This window comes from Candida margitis (genome assembly GCF_024628925.1).
Source record: "Candida margitis strain CBS 14175 chromosome Unknown scaffold16, whole genome shotgun sequence".
Lineage (NCBI taxonomy): Eukaryota > Fungi > Ascomycota > Pichiomycetes > Serinales > Debaryomycetaceae > Lodderomyces > Lodderomyces margitis.
Window position 1 is genome coordinate 122,270 of NW_026261824.1, and position 18,479 is coordinate 140,748.

Sequence of the window (18,479 nt, forward strand, 5' to 3'; positions counted from 1 at the left end):
GGGTCGTTCAAGACCACATAACTTTGATGCACAAATTTCTCTGTTTGAATGGAGAGCTTTATTCTCTTCTACTAAAGATGCAATTCATGGCATCATCTACCTAAACGAATCTCTCCATTCATTGCATATATAGCACTTATTTATACGTTAAAACATCAATAATAATATTGATAATGCTCACCAAAACTTCGACACCAACAAGCACGACAACGATAAACTCCAAGTTCTCTTCGTGAGAGTGGCCCAATTGTTCCTTCAACAACTGCAACAAGTCTGAGATTACCTCCAATCTTTGATTCAATAATTCTACTCGTTGGTTGATTTCAAGGTAGCCTCTTGTTGCTTGATATATTGGTTCTAAATGTGGTTCGGCCCACATTAGTTCAGGCGAGTCCAATACTGAACCATGTAAATTAATATTAATCCTCAAGATGAACAATTCTCCAATCGACTTCATGATTTCGTCTCTAGACATTTCAACCTTACCTGTGTGAGCTATTTGTTGAGGAATATCCTGGGTGTCCTCAATTGTATTATCGACCAATTCTTCAAATAAAGATATCTTGACTGATTGGGCAAGAGCATGAGATATGGATAGCTTTAGCATATAGTTTTCGTCATCTTTCAACGTGATAAAGTCGTTGTAAATTCTTGGTTGATAAGATTTGGTGATGTAATAGTTGAACTCTTCAACTTGAATATCTTCTGCCGACAACTTTTCACTCTCAAACTTGGCCAAGTCATCCAAGAATGCTGCTTCTTCCTTCCTGGTAAACCCCCACATAATCACAACTCCATATTCAAAAACAAACAAATCAGATCTTTTACCCATATCAATTTCACCTCCTTCGTCGGCTAATCTAATCAATTTATGACCGTTACCGTCCTCCTCGTTGTTATTGTTATTGCTATCATTTCTCCAATCTTTATATGTGAATGGCGTATACAAACATTCATCAAACAACCTGGGACTGGTATTATGGATCCGCTTTCTATCCTTTAGCCACCTGAGCAAGTCCTTCATCCTATAAGAGGCACAAGTGCAGTAGGCAGTAACTCTGGGTAATAGATCTCTGTGCAGTTTTCCCAAAGTCTCAGCATCCTTACGGGCAAACGTGTTGGTGATTCGTTTAACCTGGGAATAGACTCGTGTTGGTCGTGTTGCAAAAATATCGTCCCCCTCGTCGTCGTCATCATCATCTTCATCATCATCCCCAGATGTGGCTTGCTTATTGATACTATCCAAATCAGGATCTTCGGGTAATAATTTTAATTTCTGCGATGTTCTGCTTGTTCTTTGTAAACCAATTTTACTGGATTTTGACATCTTTGAGTGAGATTTATTCAGGGGCGCATTAGAAGTGGGAACAGTAGTTACACCTGGTTTTCTTTTCGAGACCACTGCATCTGGGTGATTTGTGTTATTTTTTGAATTTGACGAACTAGATGTTGCTGCTATTAACGGATTCTCTGGTGCATTATTGTGTGATAGTAGGGGTGTTGTATCATCTCCATCTTGTTGCGACATGGTTTTCAGAGTGAGTTATATGACGAGTAAAAACTTGAACTGATGGTAGTATTGCAGCTGATGTGCCAATGAATAGGTGTAATAATATCTATCTTTGAAGTTCTGACTAAATGTAATTTTGTTGGAAATAAAGAACGGTATCTCTCTCTCTCTTCTGACATAACACATGTGGGTATGTAGTTGGTATTTTTGTCCATTAACAAATTGTGTGATCTCACTTGGTAGCGTCTACCCGAAACGGTTTTTTCTTTGTCTTTCTGTTTTTTTTTTCTTCTTCTTTTTCTTTGAGATGCTCATTGAGAGAGACAAAACATTTTCTTGTTCTTTTTTTTACAACCAAAGATACACACAGACCTAGACCCAGACCTAGACCTAGACCCAGACTGCTAGATTATTCTTTAAACAACAACTATTCTCATTCTTTACAAGCCCCTGGAAATGCCAAAGAATAGAACCACAGAATCTAGTAGGCGGCATGCATTTATCTCGTTCAGGGAAAGAGTGGACTCTATCAAGATAGAACCTAGTAAAAGACTAGATAGACGAGTCCACGATGAAGTCGAGTCATCACATTTACTAACTACACTTGAACATTGGAACGAACTTAATTTATCAGGTACATTCACTGACCTATCGTCCAATATTGCAAATTACTGTCAATCGTTACCCCAGGTGCTACACCACAAGCAACGGATTTATGATTCAATTTATGAAGCGATACAGCAGAATGATATTCATTCACTACAACCATCTTTAGAGCTTTTGAGTCAATTCATTCATGACTTGGGGCCAGACTTCCTCCCCTTTTACAAACAGACGTTGCAGCTATTAGTTGAAGTGGTTTTAATGCAAAGCCCTAATGATATACAAAACAACCGAAACACATCAAATGCATTGAATTGGATTTTTACTACATTGGCCTTTGCTTTTAAATACTTGGTGAAAATTTTAACTCAGGACTTGCAACCAACATTTTCGGGACTATTGCCGTTATTGACATTGACAAACAGGGCATATATATCGAGATTTTGTGCTGAAGCACTTTCATATCTTGTTCGAAAACTGAGTGCTGATGTGCTTCGCAAGTTCATCCATTATGCTATCTACGAACACGTTAACACTTTAGTGTCTAACGACCATTATGGGGAATCGTTGAAGATATTGTTTAGTGAATCAATGAAGAGCACTAGGGGTTCATTCCACACAAAGTCGAAAACAATTTTAACTATATTAATGGAATGTATTATATCTGAAATCAAGGAGAAGTACCAGCCTCAAGTTACGTCATTAGTGTCGGATATTTTGTTGGATGTTTTGCATCATGGTGAAGCAGACGCATGCCAGGCGTTCTACAAGTTGGTGTCTGAAGCTGTGCATGACGTTATTCAATCTAATTGCAGTGATCTCACATTGTTGATGTCAAGTCAACTACTATCCACTTTATGCTTTGCCGATTCAGGGAAAAAGGTTACCGATTGGAGCTGTGTATTGAATGTGGTGGATGAAATTGTTGAGGCTGTGGAGCATAGAAAGGAGACGTCGCTAGAATTGAATGAATCTTTGGTTTACTTGATGACTATAATTTTCAGAAATGTCAACATTCAGTCACTCGTGTCACACTACCAGCGATACTTTGACGCAATGTACAACTTGAATCGAGGACTAACTTTTCTTTCCTTTGTCTATGCCGGGTTAGCTATTGCCGGTGGAAAATTGAAAAATTTTGGAATTGACAAGTATATTCAGATGTATATCAACAACGCAAGTACAGCAGACAAGCTACAAATGATTGTTTTATTTTTGGAAAAAAGTGAGAAACTGGATCAGCTGAAATTTACCATACCTGATCATATTTTGGAAGCTCAATCACAACACGTAGCACAGGGTACAGAACTGGGTGATTACCAAAGCGTCTACTGGAGGCTATTAGTGGTAAAGTTCACAACTAAGAGAGCTATCGATGCATCAGTGTTGATTAAGTTGATAAAAAGTGCTCCAGATTCAGTTATTGGAAGAGAGATTGTTGCTTTGTCTGTGGAGTTGTTGGCACCGCAATTGGAAAAGTCTTTATCTGTCACACAAGAGCTTTCTGCGCACATTTTGCAATCATTTGGAAAGTTCAGTCGTTCATTAAACTTTTTGCCGGCAATGACGCAGCTTTTGAAGGTTGTTGATGAACCGCAAAAGTTTTTGGATCCGGCAATAGAATGTCTACTTTTGCCAAGTCATAAGACCAGATCTCACTCTATGGACCTCATTGAGTCAATCCTCGCCATAGAGCAAAAACCCATTTCACCTATATTTCTGCAAATAAAATTAATTGAGCAGATACCATTGTCGATTGAGACGGGTCGTGACATCATGCTTCGAGTTCGTAATTTAGCAAGTGAGCTTCTGAAGGAAATAAACCCATCTCAGTTTGACAAAACTGTAACAATCAACTTCCTATTTGGGTTATTATCAAACAAATTTCAGCCAAGTTGGAAAGCTGTTTTTGAGGCAGTTCCATTGCTTGCAAGCACTTGCAAAGGTGAGATATGGAAGACTTCTTTTGTGTTTTTGACGATGGATTACGAGCCAAGAGAAGAGCTGTATGACTTTTCATCAGAGTTGACATCGAATTTGATACTGTGGCAGCCAAGAAACCATAGATTGTACCAAAATTTTGAACAATTTGAGAATAAGTCGTTGGCCTATTTTAGAAACGTCAATAATTCAATCTATGACTTGGCACAAGATGCTTATCAACAAAATGAATTTGAAGGGCTCATTCGTTCCAACACACTCCAAGCTCTTCAAAGCGCGCCATCCGTCGTTAATGCGTCGAAGCTAGCCGACTTCTTACTTAATGACAAACAGAACGGTATATACCAAAATTGGTCAAAAAATGATAAAAATGCATATTTGGCCTTGTTATCCAAAGTAAAGAATTTGAAAAAGATCGATGGCTGTGATAATTTATTCAAATATATGTTGGATTTGTTAACAAGTACGTATACAAAAGTCCAGCTGCTATCGCTTGATGTCATTTTTGCTTTCAATGACCCTATCATCAATAAACATAAGGACGTCTTGAAAAATTTGTTGGATGACGTTACTTTCAGTGATGAATTGTCAAAATTTACCTCCGTCGATTGTCCAATCGAAAGTGAAGCCAAGCAACACATTATGCCCTTGGTCATTAGAATCTTGTTTGGAAAGTTTCAAGGGAAGCCGGCTAGTAAAAGCAAACAGGGTGGTAAGAATGCTGTGCTTTTGTCGTTACCAAATTTCACAGATGATGAAATTGTCTCATTTATCGAGATTGGGGCAAACAAAATAAGTTACAAGGACTACTTTGAAAAGAGAGTCTCATCTGTGAGCTTGGGTCTTGATGACGGGGAGTTGAAAAGGATCACCGGGTTTATTAATTTGCTTCAACAAGTTTATGAAGTATTCAAGAAGAACCACGCTTTTGTTTTAGCAACAACCATTGAGCCGCTTATTTATTCACTTTTGTGTGCCCAAAATAGAATCGACTGTAAGGTTGAAGGTGAAGATCCTGTTTCAGATAAGATGGCGAGAAATATCCGTCTGGGTGGAATGAGAAATTTAAAGGAACTTTTCCGTATCCTCGGACCACAGTTTAACTGGAAACAATATGTTGGTGTCGTGTCTGATGACTTGATTGCCCCTAGATTGCCTAAATTTGCCAATGAGAATTTGCAGCAACCGCTGGCTGTATTAACTTTAATGTGTTTTTGGATTCAACTGCCAAACACGTTGCCCCTTTTGTTTGCCAATGATTTTGAAGCTGTTAAAGCAATTTTGTCGCTTTTGGAAAGACCAGAGGCGAAGGAGGCTGTCATATCTGTGGTGTTAGATTTCGCTGTCACGGCATTGGAAAAGAAAGATGATTCTGAAGAGAGCTATTTTACATTATTGGCTATAGTGGTTGATTCATTGCTTCAAACGTTATCATCGACTATCAACCGCATCCTTGAGCCTGAGGTTGGATCTAAGGCAATCAAGACGCTTCTACTCATGATTCAAGGAGACTACATTGACACTAAGGAAACAAAATCGGCTTTGATCCAATCCTTGACTTTTGCACTTGAACGTAATAATCAACAAATTGACGTAAGTGACAAATCAAACGTTCTCATTGCTTTGTCGTCGTTAATGGCAAGCTATGATTGCACATTTGAGGAAATATTGCCCTTATATCTAGCTTGTGCTAAACTTCTCCGGGTTGTACCCGTAAAAGAGGTGCGTGAGACGTTGGCAACTTTGTTTGGTGTGCTTGGCACTAAGTTTGAGCAATTGCAAGTAGTATCTCAGATTATAACTGGACTTAATGCCTACACTTCGAGAATGAATGAATATGATTTTGAAAAAAGACTTGAGGCTTATCGGTTGGTAAATGAGGAGTTGTACCCATCGTTTGACCCTGTTCAGTGGGTTCCCTTGCTTAATAATGCATTGTTCAATATTAATGATCCGACTGAGTTGGCAATACGAGTGAATGCAGGTTACTTGTTGAGACGATTTGTTGACTGTTACACCTCAAAGACATCTGCAAATGAGGCTGTACCATATATTCATTTATTGAAGGACACGATACTCCCCATTGTCAGAATTGGTATCAGGAAAGAGAACGAAGATGTTCAAACAGAATATGTTGCTGTTTTGGAGTATATTGTGAAATGTGACAAATATTTCCCCGATTTAAAGGATTTGCAGGTATTGATAGGCGAAGAAGAAGACGAAGAGCTGCAGTTTTTCCGCAATATAAACCATATTCAATTACACTTACGTCAAAAGTCAATTCGAAGATTGGGCCAATTTTCCGACTCTTTAAGTGGAAGCAATGTATCTCATTACATATTGCCATTACTAGAAAAATATACCATTTCAAAAGAAGAAAAATATAGAAATATTGGACTTGAGGCTTTAGATTCGATTAAAGTTCTCGTTCGCTCAATCAACTGGAATCAGTACAAAGCAATCCTCAAACGGTACTTGGCTGGTCTCGAGATGGACTCTGAAGTATTGAGACAACGTGTTAATTTGGTAGTGGCCGTTTCGTCAGTCTTGAAGGATCACAAGGAAAATGGAACTTTGAGCAATGTTGCTTCTCGGGAAGAAATTGATGCGTTTTTAATAGGTGATGTTTTATCCCAAATCACAAAGATCTTGCAAGTGCGTGATGATGATACAATTGTTGCACGGGCTCCGTTAGCTGAGGCGGCGATCAACTTGATCTTGTCTCTTTCGGGTGACAAGGTTGAAGGTGCTTTACCTTCAGTATTGACAAGTATGTGTCAAGTTATGAGATCTAGATCGGAAGAGTTGAGAGATGCAGTGAGAAAGACTTTGGGTAGGATTACTATTGCCTTGGGAGCAAATTATTTTTCATTTATAATCAGAGAATTGAAAACTGCATTGTCAAGGGGTTCCCAAATCCATGTTCTTAGTTTCACAGTGCATTACCTTTTACAATGTTTGTCAAATGTTCTTAAACATGGTGATTTAGATGAGTCTATTTCGTTGACTATAGATATTGCCATGGAAGATATTTTTGGTGCCGCTGGGCAAGAAAAGGATGCTGATGGTTACACTAGCAAGATGAAAGAAGTCAAATTCAAAAAGAGTTTTGACACTTGCGAGATATTAGCATCCAACATATCGCTCACTAATTTCGGCGAGTTGGTTACCCCGATTAAGCTTTTACTTCAGGAGACAATCAACCATAGAGTTCAAGTACAACTCGATGAGGTGCTTCGGAAACTTTCTCTTGGGTTGAATCATAATACCGAAGCATCGAGCCAGAATATTTTGCATTTGTGTTATGAGATTTTTATGATGTCGAATGAAGCTGATCCAAACCAAAAAGTAACCAAAATTAGTGAATCAGAACAGCATTTCTTGACCACATTGAGTAGAAAGACCAAGAGCCATGTTGACCGACTGGTTTATAAACAAACAATGCAGAAACTTTCGCTTGAGTTGTTGAGAACAGCTATTTCAAGACATGAGAGTTTGCTCACCACGTCCAATTTGAAAGGATTTGTTACATTATTGGCAACAGGAATCAACTCAGAAGGTGAAGGTGTCGTTTTAGCTTCATTGAAAGTATTAACCATTATTATTCGTTTACCGTTTGATGAAGAGAGCCAAGGTATTTTGAAAGCTTGCGTGAGGAAAGCGTTGCTTTTGATTAAGGATTCGCCGACAACGAATCTGGATGTGTGTCAAGCAGCGCTCAAGTTCTTGGCAACTACTATTAAACATAATCCTAAAGTGGTGTTGAAAGATTCTGCCATAAGTTATGTGTTGACAAGAATTCAACCTGATTTGGAGGAACCTAATAGACAAGGGCTAGCTTTCCAATTTTTAAAGGCTATTGTGTCACAGCATTTGCTTTTGCCAGAAATTTATGATGTTATGGATAGTGTTGCCAAATTGATGATTGTTAATCATTCAAAGGAAATTCGTGATATGTCGAGGTCAATATATTTCCAATTCTTGATGGAGTATGACCAAGGTAAAGGAAAATTGGAGAAGCTGTTCAAGTTTTTGGTCAATAATTTAACCTATCCTACTGAAGAAGGCCGTCAATCAGTGATGGAACTTATCCATTTGATTATTTTGAAAGCAGGACCGGACTTGTTGGAGAAATTGGCTTCATCATTTTTCATTGCATTGGCAAACATTCTCGTGTCTGACGATTCTTCGAGATGTAGAGAGATGGCCAATGCGTTATTGACCAGTATGATGAAGAAATTGAATAATGCGGATTTCATTGAGAAATACTGCTCTGCGTGGTTACTGCAGTCATCGAATGTGTTGTTGAAGAGATGTGGATTTCAAGTTTACAAAATGTTGATAACTGTTTTTGGTATGAAACAATTCCCAAATTTGAACAAATTAGTGTTGGATAACATTTCCAAGATTCTTGCTGATTCTAAGTACAACGAGGAAGGGAATAGTGTTGATTGGGAACTTCTATATTCAAGCTTGTCTGTTTTTGGAGCTATTACGTCATGTGTTAAGGATCAAATTTATGAACAGAAGTATGTTGCACTTTGGGATTCAGTAATTGATTGTCTATTGTATCCGCATTCATGGATAAGATTGATAACCTGTCGATTGGTGTCGGTGTTACTTTCCAACCTCGACAAGAGCAAGTTAGACAATAATAAGTTGGAATTGATTGCAACAAAGCTCATCCACCAGTTGCGTACGCCGTCATTGACCGATGAGTTGGGAACCTTATGTATCAAGAATTTGACTTTTATTGCCGTCAAGTGGGAAACTACCAATGCCCATCTCAAAGGTGCTGCTAGTGGTGATGATAACGGTGAGGTACAATATGCCAATGATTTCTTAATCAAGAGAGTATGTGGAATCATCAAACAAGAAAATCAATCAATGCTTGCTAAAAAGATGGCAATCAAATTCCTCATCTTGTTCATTCAATTGACAAAAGAAGATCGTATGATTGAAGTGTCTGAAAAAATAATTGACTCCTTGTACAATTTCACTGATGAAGAATATTGTCGATCATTATCCGATGATGAACTAACTAATATGAGTTTACAAGCGTTGAACATGGTTAAAGAAAAAATCGGTACTACTGAGTATACTAGACTATTTGCTAAAGTTAGACAACAAGTTGATACTCGAAGGAAAACAAGAAAGGCCAAAAGATCGCAAATGGCGGTTACTGCTCCTGAAATTGCTGCTAAACGGAAATTCAAAAAGCATGAACGAGTTAGGGAAAAGAGGAAGCATGAAAAGGATGAAAATGGGTATTATAAGCCGAAAAAGAAAAGAGTTAGGTAATTTATAGACAATAATTTATAAGTTCGATTTGCTTTCTTTTATTAAAACCGTCTTACTCTGCTTTATCTTGCTCTATCTTGACCTGTGCATCTTGGGGTTGTTCAGTTTGCACTTCACTAATCTCGGTATCAGGATTTGGTTTTTGTCGCTTTGCTTCCCTTTCATCTTCATCCCTCTTCTCGCCATCTCCATCGTCGTTGCCGTTACCATCTCCGTCACCATCTCCGTCACCATCTCTATCACCTTCTTCGTTACCATCGCCATCTCCATCTTCATCGCCATCGCCATCGCCATTACCATCTCCATTACCATCTCCATCTTCATCCTCTGCTGCCCGCTCCAATTCAGCCTCCTTTTTCTGATTATATTCAGCCATTTCCCTCTGATATCTAACCCTATCTTCTTCATATAACTTATAAAATGGTTTTCTATCTTCTTCACTCAACCCTTTCCAGGCTTCAGTCATGGCTTTTGATAAATCTCGGGTATTGTTTTCTGGATCTTCTTGTTGTTGTTGTCTTAATCGTTCTTTTTCTTGTTCACAAAATAAAAGGTAGGCATTAGTTGGACGTTTAGGTAAATCAGGATCTCTATATTTAGGGTTTTTTGCTAGACTTGGTGTTTTTGGTGTGATTGCTGATGCAGTAGTGACATTGCCAGTTGAAGTTGCTAAATTCATCAAACTCCTGGCATCTGCTTCTGCTGGTGATGCTGATGATCCATTTCCAGTGATTTTCCCACCGGTGGTGGTCGCCTTCTTTCCTGGTTTTTTACCTGATCCATTTTTGGACGATTTTACTAAATTCTCATCTAGTATACTTGGTGTTGGTGGACCTGCCATTTCTTCAAAGTTGGTAACTCCGTCAGGTAGATGCTGAGCTCTATCTTCTAGTCTTTCAATCAATATCGCATATTCAAGCCTTAATCGACGTATGGACGCTTGAGTCCTACTCAACGCGATTGTGGCAACCTCGTTCGTTTGTTCAACTTCAAGTACCCTCTTTTTCAATTCCTTGCATTTTTGTCTGAATCTCTCCTCTAGGTTAAAAGGTTAGTATCTAAAAAAACAAAAAATGGTTACTTCGACGTTGGCCATTTTACAACTACATACCTTCACTTTCAGGGACAGTATCTTTCCATTGGGTTTTCATTCCAAGGTCTGTGTTAGATGGGTATGTAGTGTATTGTTGTAATTAGCCATGTTTTTTTTTTTCTTCTTCTTTTTTTCAGTTTTTTGTCGGTTTGGTTTTAAACAAAATGGAAATGGATTAGTGATAAACCTTTGTCTACATAGTGGGAATTAGAGCACTTTTGTAGTCAAAGGCTACGCAATTGTAAGGTGCGGTCTACTGCCTTTGGTTAGAGAGGAGATTTACAATTGTAATACACATACGCTGTTATGGGATCTTACCCAGAGAGAGGGAGAGAGACAGGAACCACTCTTTTCGCCATTGTTTCATCAGCTTCTACTACTTCGTTTTAGATGACAACTGCAGTTACATGTGACCACTCCGAGGGATAAAATTGCTAACCTGGCTAGATATTTACAAAAGGTTTAATCTGGGACACGAGCAGTAACTATAGAGTGATGGCTGCTAGGAAACTTCTCTTACTCTGAACTCCGCGGGGAAGTTATTTATCTAAAGCCAGGAGCGACTTACTTTGGAAACAAAATGTACCAACACAAGAAGTTTCATTCAAGGTTTGTCAATGGCTGATAAGAAAACCTTTTGATTCCTCATCTATTGTACTCTTTTGAGATACGCTGTTTGATAAGTATGAATTTTCTATGTTAGATGTGTGACGATTCCGCAGTGCTCCGACGGAACAAAATGAATTTCAGTGACGAGTTAATGACTCTTTTGCGAGGAACAATTCAATTACACTTTACTATATATACACCACCACTACATCTTTTCTACTTCACGTTCCAGTCTTTTCATAAAGCAAGATAGAGCAATTATAGTTGAAATCAATCACAAGAAAGCTTTAAAACAATCGACTGATTTCTCCCCTATTTCCAACCAATAACAAAAGATTTATCACTTTACCAATATGACTCAAGAAACTAAAACTGTTTGTGTATTCTGTGGATCTTCTTTTGGTAATAAACCGCAATATTCAGAAGAAGCAACTAAGTTGGGTGTTGAATTAGCCAAGAAATCATGGGGTTTGGTATACGGAGGTGGATCAACTGGGTTAATGGGGGCTGTTGCGCGTGGGTGTGCTACTAATGGAGGATACGTTCATGGAATTATTCCTGAAGCTTTAATTTCTAGAGAGAGAGTAGAACAAGGAGAAGGAGAAACAAACGGAGCCGAACTGGTAGGAGAGCAGGATGGTGGTGATGTCAACGCCAATACCAAAACTGAAGAAACATTCAATGCTAAATTAAAAGAATCAATAGACAATCACGATGGATCAACACCTATCCCTGATTCAAAAGAATATGGCAAAACAACCTTGGTCAAAGATATGCATACTCGTAAGAGATTAATGGGACAAGAAGCTAGTGCATTTATCGCCCTTCCAGGCGGATACGGAACTTTGGAAGAATTGATGGAAGTAGTTACATGGCAACAGTTGAATATTCATAATAAGCCAATTGTTGTGTTCAATATGGATGGATTTTATGACAAGTTTTTACAATTTATTGACGATGCTATTGCTAGTGAATTTGTTTCGGTTAAAAATGGTGAAATTATTAAGGTTGCCAACACGGTTGATGAAGTGTTATTGGCGATTGAGAATTACAAGGTGCCTGAAGGAAGATTCAATTTGAATTGGGAAAGCACTTAAGGGAGAGACTAGTGGGGAGCTAGTGCTTGATTGTAGTAAAAGTTGTTTATTTGAAATAGAATGTCTTATGTACATAATTGCTTATAATAAAAAACTTTTTTATAGAGAAAACCATAGCACCACTTAAACATGCTTGAATGTTTGTCTGTGTGTCTATTATAATCTATATGTAAAGTATGATACATGCTTATTATTCTATATACATAACTGTTAGTTTCTATATTGTCAATCTCTTTCTGTTTCTATAATTCTAACTAAAGGCGTATATCGATTAATAAATATGAACAGGAGGGTAATTTATAACGAAATCGAATTAGGTGCTGTCTGTTTCTCAGCAAAAGGAATGTATTGCAACCATTCTTCTTTTCTTCTTCTTTTTCTTCTTCTTTTTCTTCTTCTTCTTCTGCTTTTCCCTAATGAGGATTATGAGCTGATTCGTCTTCTTCATCCAGAACATGAAACAAATCATGAAATTCATCCTGAGGAATTTCCAATTCCGATAAGTATCCCGAAGAAACATCATAAATCATACCCCAAACTTCAATTTTCCCCTGTTTTAAAGCAGCACTAGCACTAGGATGTCTCTTTAATGCAATAACCGAAGCAATGACATTCAATTCAGCCAATTTCCTAGCTTTCAATTTAGGTTCGTGATTAAATTGTTCGAGTAATTTTAAATTTTGTGCCCTGATATGACGTACAGGGTTTAACCACAAGTCCAATACACCACCAATTTTTTTAGATGACAATGATGCCCAAATGCCTCCACAATCTGTATGACCACATACAATGATTTTCTTAACTTTTAATACATCAATGGCAAATTGTATAACTCCTTGTGAACTGAAATCATTTGAATTGACAATGTTGGCAATGTTTCGATGAACAAAGATTTCCCCTGGTAATGTGGCTAAACATTGTTCTCCTGCTCTTGAATCACTACATCCAATCCATAAAGTATGGGGAGATTGACCTTGGCCATTCAACTGAAATATTTGATCACCATGGTTATGTTTTATTGAATCAACATAGAATTTGTTATTGTTTAAATAGTCAGTAATAGTTGATTCTGAAGATAAAGTAAAGGGGAAATTGGAATGGGCAGCAACTTTGCGTTTGAATTGAGGGACTCCATCACCTTCCTCTTCTTGTTGAGAACCATTTTTGGAAGCCAATTCTAGTTCTTTGTCAGTTTCATTATGTTCTTGTAAGTAGTGTAATATGTTTTCTCTTCCCATTGTGTATGAGGAGGTGGTGAAAGATCGCTTGGGTGTGGTTATTGAGGTAATCAAAGTGGATGAGTAGTTATGAAGTACCGGTAGTAGCGGCAGTAGTTGAGGTTGTTTAGTTTGTGTTGAATCAGTTGTAAACAGTTTAGTCAAATATGATGCTGTTTGTGTTTGCTGATGCAGTAGTAGTAGCTGTTGTTGTAGTAGTTTCAATGGCAATTGCAGTAGTTTTTGTAGTTGCTGTTGTCGTTGTTGTTGTTGTTGTTGTTGTTGTTGTTGGTATATATATGTGGTTTTATGAAACCTAAGTCTGAGTATAGAACGCCACACGATTGCTAGAAAGTAAAATTGAAATGTAAAATTTGTTGGGAATAAAAAGGTGAAATAAAAACTGTGGATATATATATATATGAAGGGATATGTGGTAAATATCGATTGGAAAGATGAAATTTTGTTGAGTTTGAAGTTAAGACTAAATTTGTTTGTGTATTATTATTATTAATGTTATTGTTATTATAGTATATTGTTAATTGGGCGGTTAATTTTGTAGTCCCTTTTTGATAACGTCAGACTTAAAGAGAGATGAGAAAAATCTTTTCTTTTTTGTGTCTTCTTTTTTTTTTTGATTCACACATTAATAGTTTTAAAGTAAACTTATTAAACCCTAAATCAGAAGGACAGGATTACTCCGATATATATAAACACACACGCACATATATATACACGGATATACACATATACATATATTTATTGACAAAGAATAATAATAGTATGTACCAAGTGTGATTAAACGATGCTTAGCAAAACACGTCAGTTAAGAAAAGTAATGTCTTCTTCATTTTTTTATGAGAATTGATGATATGAATTGTATTGGTTGGTTATTTATACATTTTGTGTCTTATTGTTTTGATTGTTGAGTCACGTCACGTGCATATATAAAAACATATATAAATATATACAAAAATTACCACAAAACATATTAAGATTAAAGTATCATAATTAACTAGGGTTACTTGGGTTATATGATGAAGTACTCTTAACACGGTTAGTCCGGATGTGGCAAAACAGCTGATGAAAGCTATCTAAATGTTGTATTTTATGTTAGTTTTTTATTTTGTTGAGTAGTGTTTGTTTTGTATATGGTGTATGGTATATGGTGTAATAATATGTACTACTAGTGATGTCACTTAGTTACGTAAATGTAATTATTTTTATGTATTTATGTTTTTGTTCTATTATTACTGTTTTATATACAGTGCTGCGACATAATCATTTTCATGCCAACGCGACACCTTTATACAAACTAGCCCTCTCATTCTCTGTCAGTTATAAAGACACCACCACTGTCATATATATATATATATTTATAAGGGATTTGTACGTTTATGTCGTCATCTTCGAAAGAAGAATTGTCATTTACTTTTGAATTAGGGGAAACTTTATACCATTTGTTTATGATGATGATATTCATTGGCTATGGTGGTTTGTAACAGCTTCTGGCATATGCGTCATACGTACACCTTTCATCAAAAGTGGTTATGCGTGTTGAAGTAATATGTTTTAGTATTAAGTTTACTGGCCTTTTAAGTGTATATTTCTATATCTATATCTATATCTATATATGTTTCTGTGTATATATTACGTTAATATATCTATTCGTACTTGCCTAAATCCTCGTCCTTTAAAATAAGTTTGAGTACTGCCAATGTCTTATTCTTTGTTATGCAACTGAACCTGCTTTTGCTTTGGGTTTGTGATTCCAGTTAAAAAGCGCATTTATAAAACCCCAAGCCAGAGTTCCGAAGAAAAGCGTCCCCCCCCCCCCAGAAACAATGTCCACTTTGAAGGTCAGTAAAGTGACACAATTATAACCCAAGAGAACAACACTCTGAAATTTTCGACTATTTTTGGTTTTTATATATAGTCTTATATTTCTGAAAATATTTGCAAATGTCTTACTTTGTGTGCTCGCTCTTTTTGCGCAGATTCATACAATTTGATTGTGTTTTGCTATTGTTGTGGAGGATTATTGTCAATTTGATAAATAGGCGAGAATGGCGCAAAATGTATAATTACCGTTTTTAAACAAGTTTTGTTGCAAAATAAAGTTGAAATTGTCAAATATTGTCGTTGCATGCTTGGTTTGCATCTTTGAGGAAACCGAATTCGTAACTGAACTTGTAGGGCAGATGATGGGTTTCTGTCGTTTTTGAAATAGCTCGTGAACTGGATTGGAGAAATTATAGTTTACATTTCCTTCACTAAAAGTTGGAGGTTATTGGTTAATCTTTAGTTTCTTTCCAAACCAGAAGTGATACTGCCTTCTAAGATTTGTTGCAATTGATTTTTCGTGTAAGTACCTTTATAGAGTGAAAACGAGCTACCACATGATTATTCACGTGCAGACTGTCAATAATAAAAGAAACGGAAATAATGACGCGTATTTCTCTGTCTGCGCGTTTTCCGTAAGCACATTTTGATCCAAAGTCAACTTTAGCAACCAATAGGTAGGTTAGTACTGTATTACAACTATATCTTTATACTACCATCACAACTCCCCACAGTATCAAAATGACAACATCTCCTGCTAATAATATCTCAGAAGAGGAGGAGGATAACACTGAAGTCTCACTCAATAGTGAAACAGACTTAAAGAACTTGGTTGAGAGACAACAACTAACCGATGATCACAACTCAAAGTTGGGCAATGGGCAAGCTACAGCAGAACAAGAGGAGTTCAATCAGCTATCAAGGGAAAACAAATTAGATCGGTTGAATAACTTGATTGAAAAATCACAAATTTACTCCAAAATCATTGCTGATAATATTTTACAATCGGTATTGACAAGCAGCAACAACAAGCAAGTAGAACCAGCAGTATCTGGGTCAACAGCAGAACCTGACAATCAAACATCTGCAAAGACTGTTCTGCCATCACGGAAAAAGAGGAAAACTACCAAAACTGCAACAAAAAAGGGACAGGATATCGTGTCAATGTTAAAGACTGATATCTCAGATGATACAGTAGCTGCAAGAGAAGCTATCGAAAGATCGCAAGTTGGACATACAATGACACAGCCTAAGCTAATTTCTGGAGGTATATTAAAAGATTACCAGTTGGACGGTTTGGAATGGTTGGTAACATTGTACGAAAATGGTCTTAATGGGATTTTGGCTGATGAAATGGGTTTGGGAAAGACATTGCAATGCATTTCGTTTTTAGCTTACTTGATAGAAAATGGTATAACTGGTCCATTTTTAATTGTTGTGCCCTTGCTGACGTTGTCCAATTGGTATAATGAATTGCAAAAATTTGCCCCCAAGATCAAGGTATTAAAATATTCTGGATCAAAGCACGAAAGAGCTCGGTTGAATTTTAACAATAAAAAGTTTAACATTGTGCTTACATCTTATGAGATATCGATAAAGGATTTCAAGAAATTTGCCGATGTTTCATGGCAGTATTTGATCGTGGATGAAGGACATCGGTTGAAGAATAGCCAATGCTTGTTGATAAAGATTCTAAAGAAGCTTGATACAACCAATCGATTATTATTAACAGGGACGCCGCTTCAAAATAACTTGAATGAATTATGGTCTTTACTCAATTTCATTTTACCGGATATTTTCCATGATTTGGAATTGTTTCAGCAATGGTTTGATTTTGACCAACTAGCAAATTTTGAGCAAAATGAACAGGATGAGGAAACTAAAAACATGATTAAACTCAATATCCAGGAAACATTGGTCAAGAATTTGCATACAATTTTAAAACCATTCATTTTGAGACGATTAAAGAGAGATGCTATAAAGGACTTGCCGCCTAAAAAGGAATATTTAGTACACATACCATTGACTGAAATACAACGAAAGATTTATCGTGACGCATTGGATGGTCGATTACAAAAAGGGTTAGTGGAATCGAACTTAAAAGAGTTTTTGGCTTACAATCATAAGGAACTATTCAGGGACTACGATGTTGACTCGTTTTTGCAAAATGTCAACTCTGCAACGTATGAAAAGTTACCAAAAGATGCCATTAAGTCATACCAGGAGGCTGATTCTGATGACGAATTTGAAGTGGAGGACAACGACGAGGATTCAACCAATGGGGACAAGAATTCAACTCCATCGTATGATGAAGTCGTTTCCAGACTTGGAACGTTCAAAAGCAAGAGTGATAAACAAACAGCGATATTGAATGCGTTGTATGGCGATATAGTGACCCACATCAAGCATTTGAAATTGCAAGCATTAAAGATGATTCAGTTGAGGAACATTTGCAATTCGCCATATTTGTACTATGAGCCATTTCCTATTGATGGAAACCATGACAAGCAATTTATCGAGAAACTTTTGGAAAACCTGACCAAGTTTCGAGCCCTCAATCAAATTTTATTACCATTGATTGAATCGGGTCACAAGTGTTTGATTTTTTCTCAATTTACCAGAGTTATGGATTTAATCCAGGACTGGTTATACTTTCAAAACATCAAAACTTGTCGTTTAGATGGGTCTACGGCGCAAAGTGATAGGGAAGAACAGATTGCTCTCTTCAATGATAACAAATCTCCATACAAAGTATTTTTGTTATCAACCAGAGCAGGTGGATTGGGTATAAATTTAACGGCAGCCGACACTGTGTTCTTGTTTGATAATGATTGGAATCCCCAAATGGATCTTCAGGCAATTGATCGTGTTCATCGTATTGGTCAAGATAAACCAGTCAAGATATTCCGGTTTGTTGTTCGCGATTCAATTGAAGAGATTTTAATCAGTAAGTCTAGCTCGAAGCGATTCCTTGAGAAATTGGTTATACAAATGGGAGAATTCAAGTTTAACAAGTTGAAACAAATGATGGGAGGCACTGGTAATGAGTTAGATACCAGTATGAAGGAATTATTTGAGTGGAGCAAACACAATTTCAACCATGCTGAATCACCACAAAACAAAAATCCACACGATACATCGGTCACTGACTTGGAATTGAAAGAGTTGCTTGATAGGTCCGAGGCTTGTTATCAAAACACTGATGATTCAAAATTTACTAATATAACCATCTTTGAAACTACAAATAATTTAGATAAATAGAACCT

The 18,479-nt window shown here is 37.0% G+C and overlaps 6 protein-coding genes across 6 annotated transcripts; 3 read left to right on the forward strand and 3 right to left on the reverse strand. All coding sequences in view use genetic code 12, as the record gives it.

The window, feature by feature from the left end:
* Positions 1 to 136: 136 nt before the first annotated feature.
* CANMA_003331 (uncharacterized protein) lies at positions 137 to 1,528 on the reverse strand (the record flags this gene model as incomplete). The annotated part of the gene is made up of 1 exon (XM_051815497.1): positions 137 to 1,528. The coding sequence occupies one exon, from the start codon at positions 1,526 to 1,528 to the stop codon at positions 137 to 139; it is 1,392 nt and encodes a 463-aa protein (XP_051671069.1).
* Positions 1,529 to 1,966: 438 nt separating this feature from the next.
* Positions 1,967 to 9,355, forward strand: UTP20 (Utp20p; the record flags this gene model as incomplete). Its single annotated transcript, XM_051815498.1, has 1 exon — positions 1,967 to 9,355. The coding sequence occupies one exon, from the start codon at positions 1,967 to 1,969 to the stop codon at positions 9,353 to 9,355; it is 7,389 nt and encodes a 2,462-aa protein (XP_051671070.1).
* A 52-nt stretch (positions 9,356 to 9,407) lies between these two features.
* Positions 9,408 to 10,506, reverse strand: CANMA_003333 (uncharacterized protein; the record flags this gene model as incomplete). Its single annotated transcript, XM_051815499.1, has 2 exons — positions 9,408 to 10,393; positions 10,467 to 10,506. The coding sequence occupies 2 exons, from the start codon at positions 10,504 to 10,506 to the stop codon at positions 9,408 to 9,410; spliced, it is 1,026 nt and encodes a 341-aa protein (XP_051671071.1).
* Positions 10,507 to 11,410: 904 nt separating this feature from the next.
* On the forward strand, positions 11,411 to 12,154 carry CANMA_003334 (uncharacterized protein; the record flags this gene model as incomplete). The annotated part of the gene is made up of 1 exon (XM_051815500.1): positions 11,411 to 12,154. The coding sequence occupies one exon, from the start codon at positions 11,411 to 11,413 to the stop codon at positions 12,152 to 12,154; it is 744 nt and encodes a 247-aa protein (XP_051671072.1).
* Positions 12,155 to 12,567: 413 nt separating this feature from the next.
* NCE103 (carbonate dehydratase) lies at positions 12,568 to 13,392 on the reverse strand (the record flags this gene model as incomplete). Its single annotated transcript, XM_051815501.1, has 1 exon — positions 12,568 to 13,392. The coding sequence occupies one exon, from the start codon at positions 13,390 to 13,392 to the stop codon at positions 12,568 to 12,570; it is 825 nt and encodes a 274-aa protein (XP_051671073.1).
* A 2,562-nt stretch (positions 13,393 to 15,954) lies between these two features.
* CANMA_003336 (putative ATPase) lies at positions 15,955 to 18,474 on the forward strand (the record flags this gene model as incomplete). The annotated part of the gene is made up of 1 exon (XM_051815503.1): positions 15,955 to 18,474. One exon carries the CDS (start codon positions 15,955 to 15,957, stop codon positions 18,472 to 18,474), a length of 2,520 nt encoding a protein of 839 aa, XP_051671074.1.
* Positions 18,475 to 18,479: the final 5 nt, after the last annotated feature.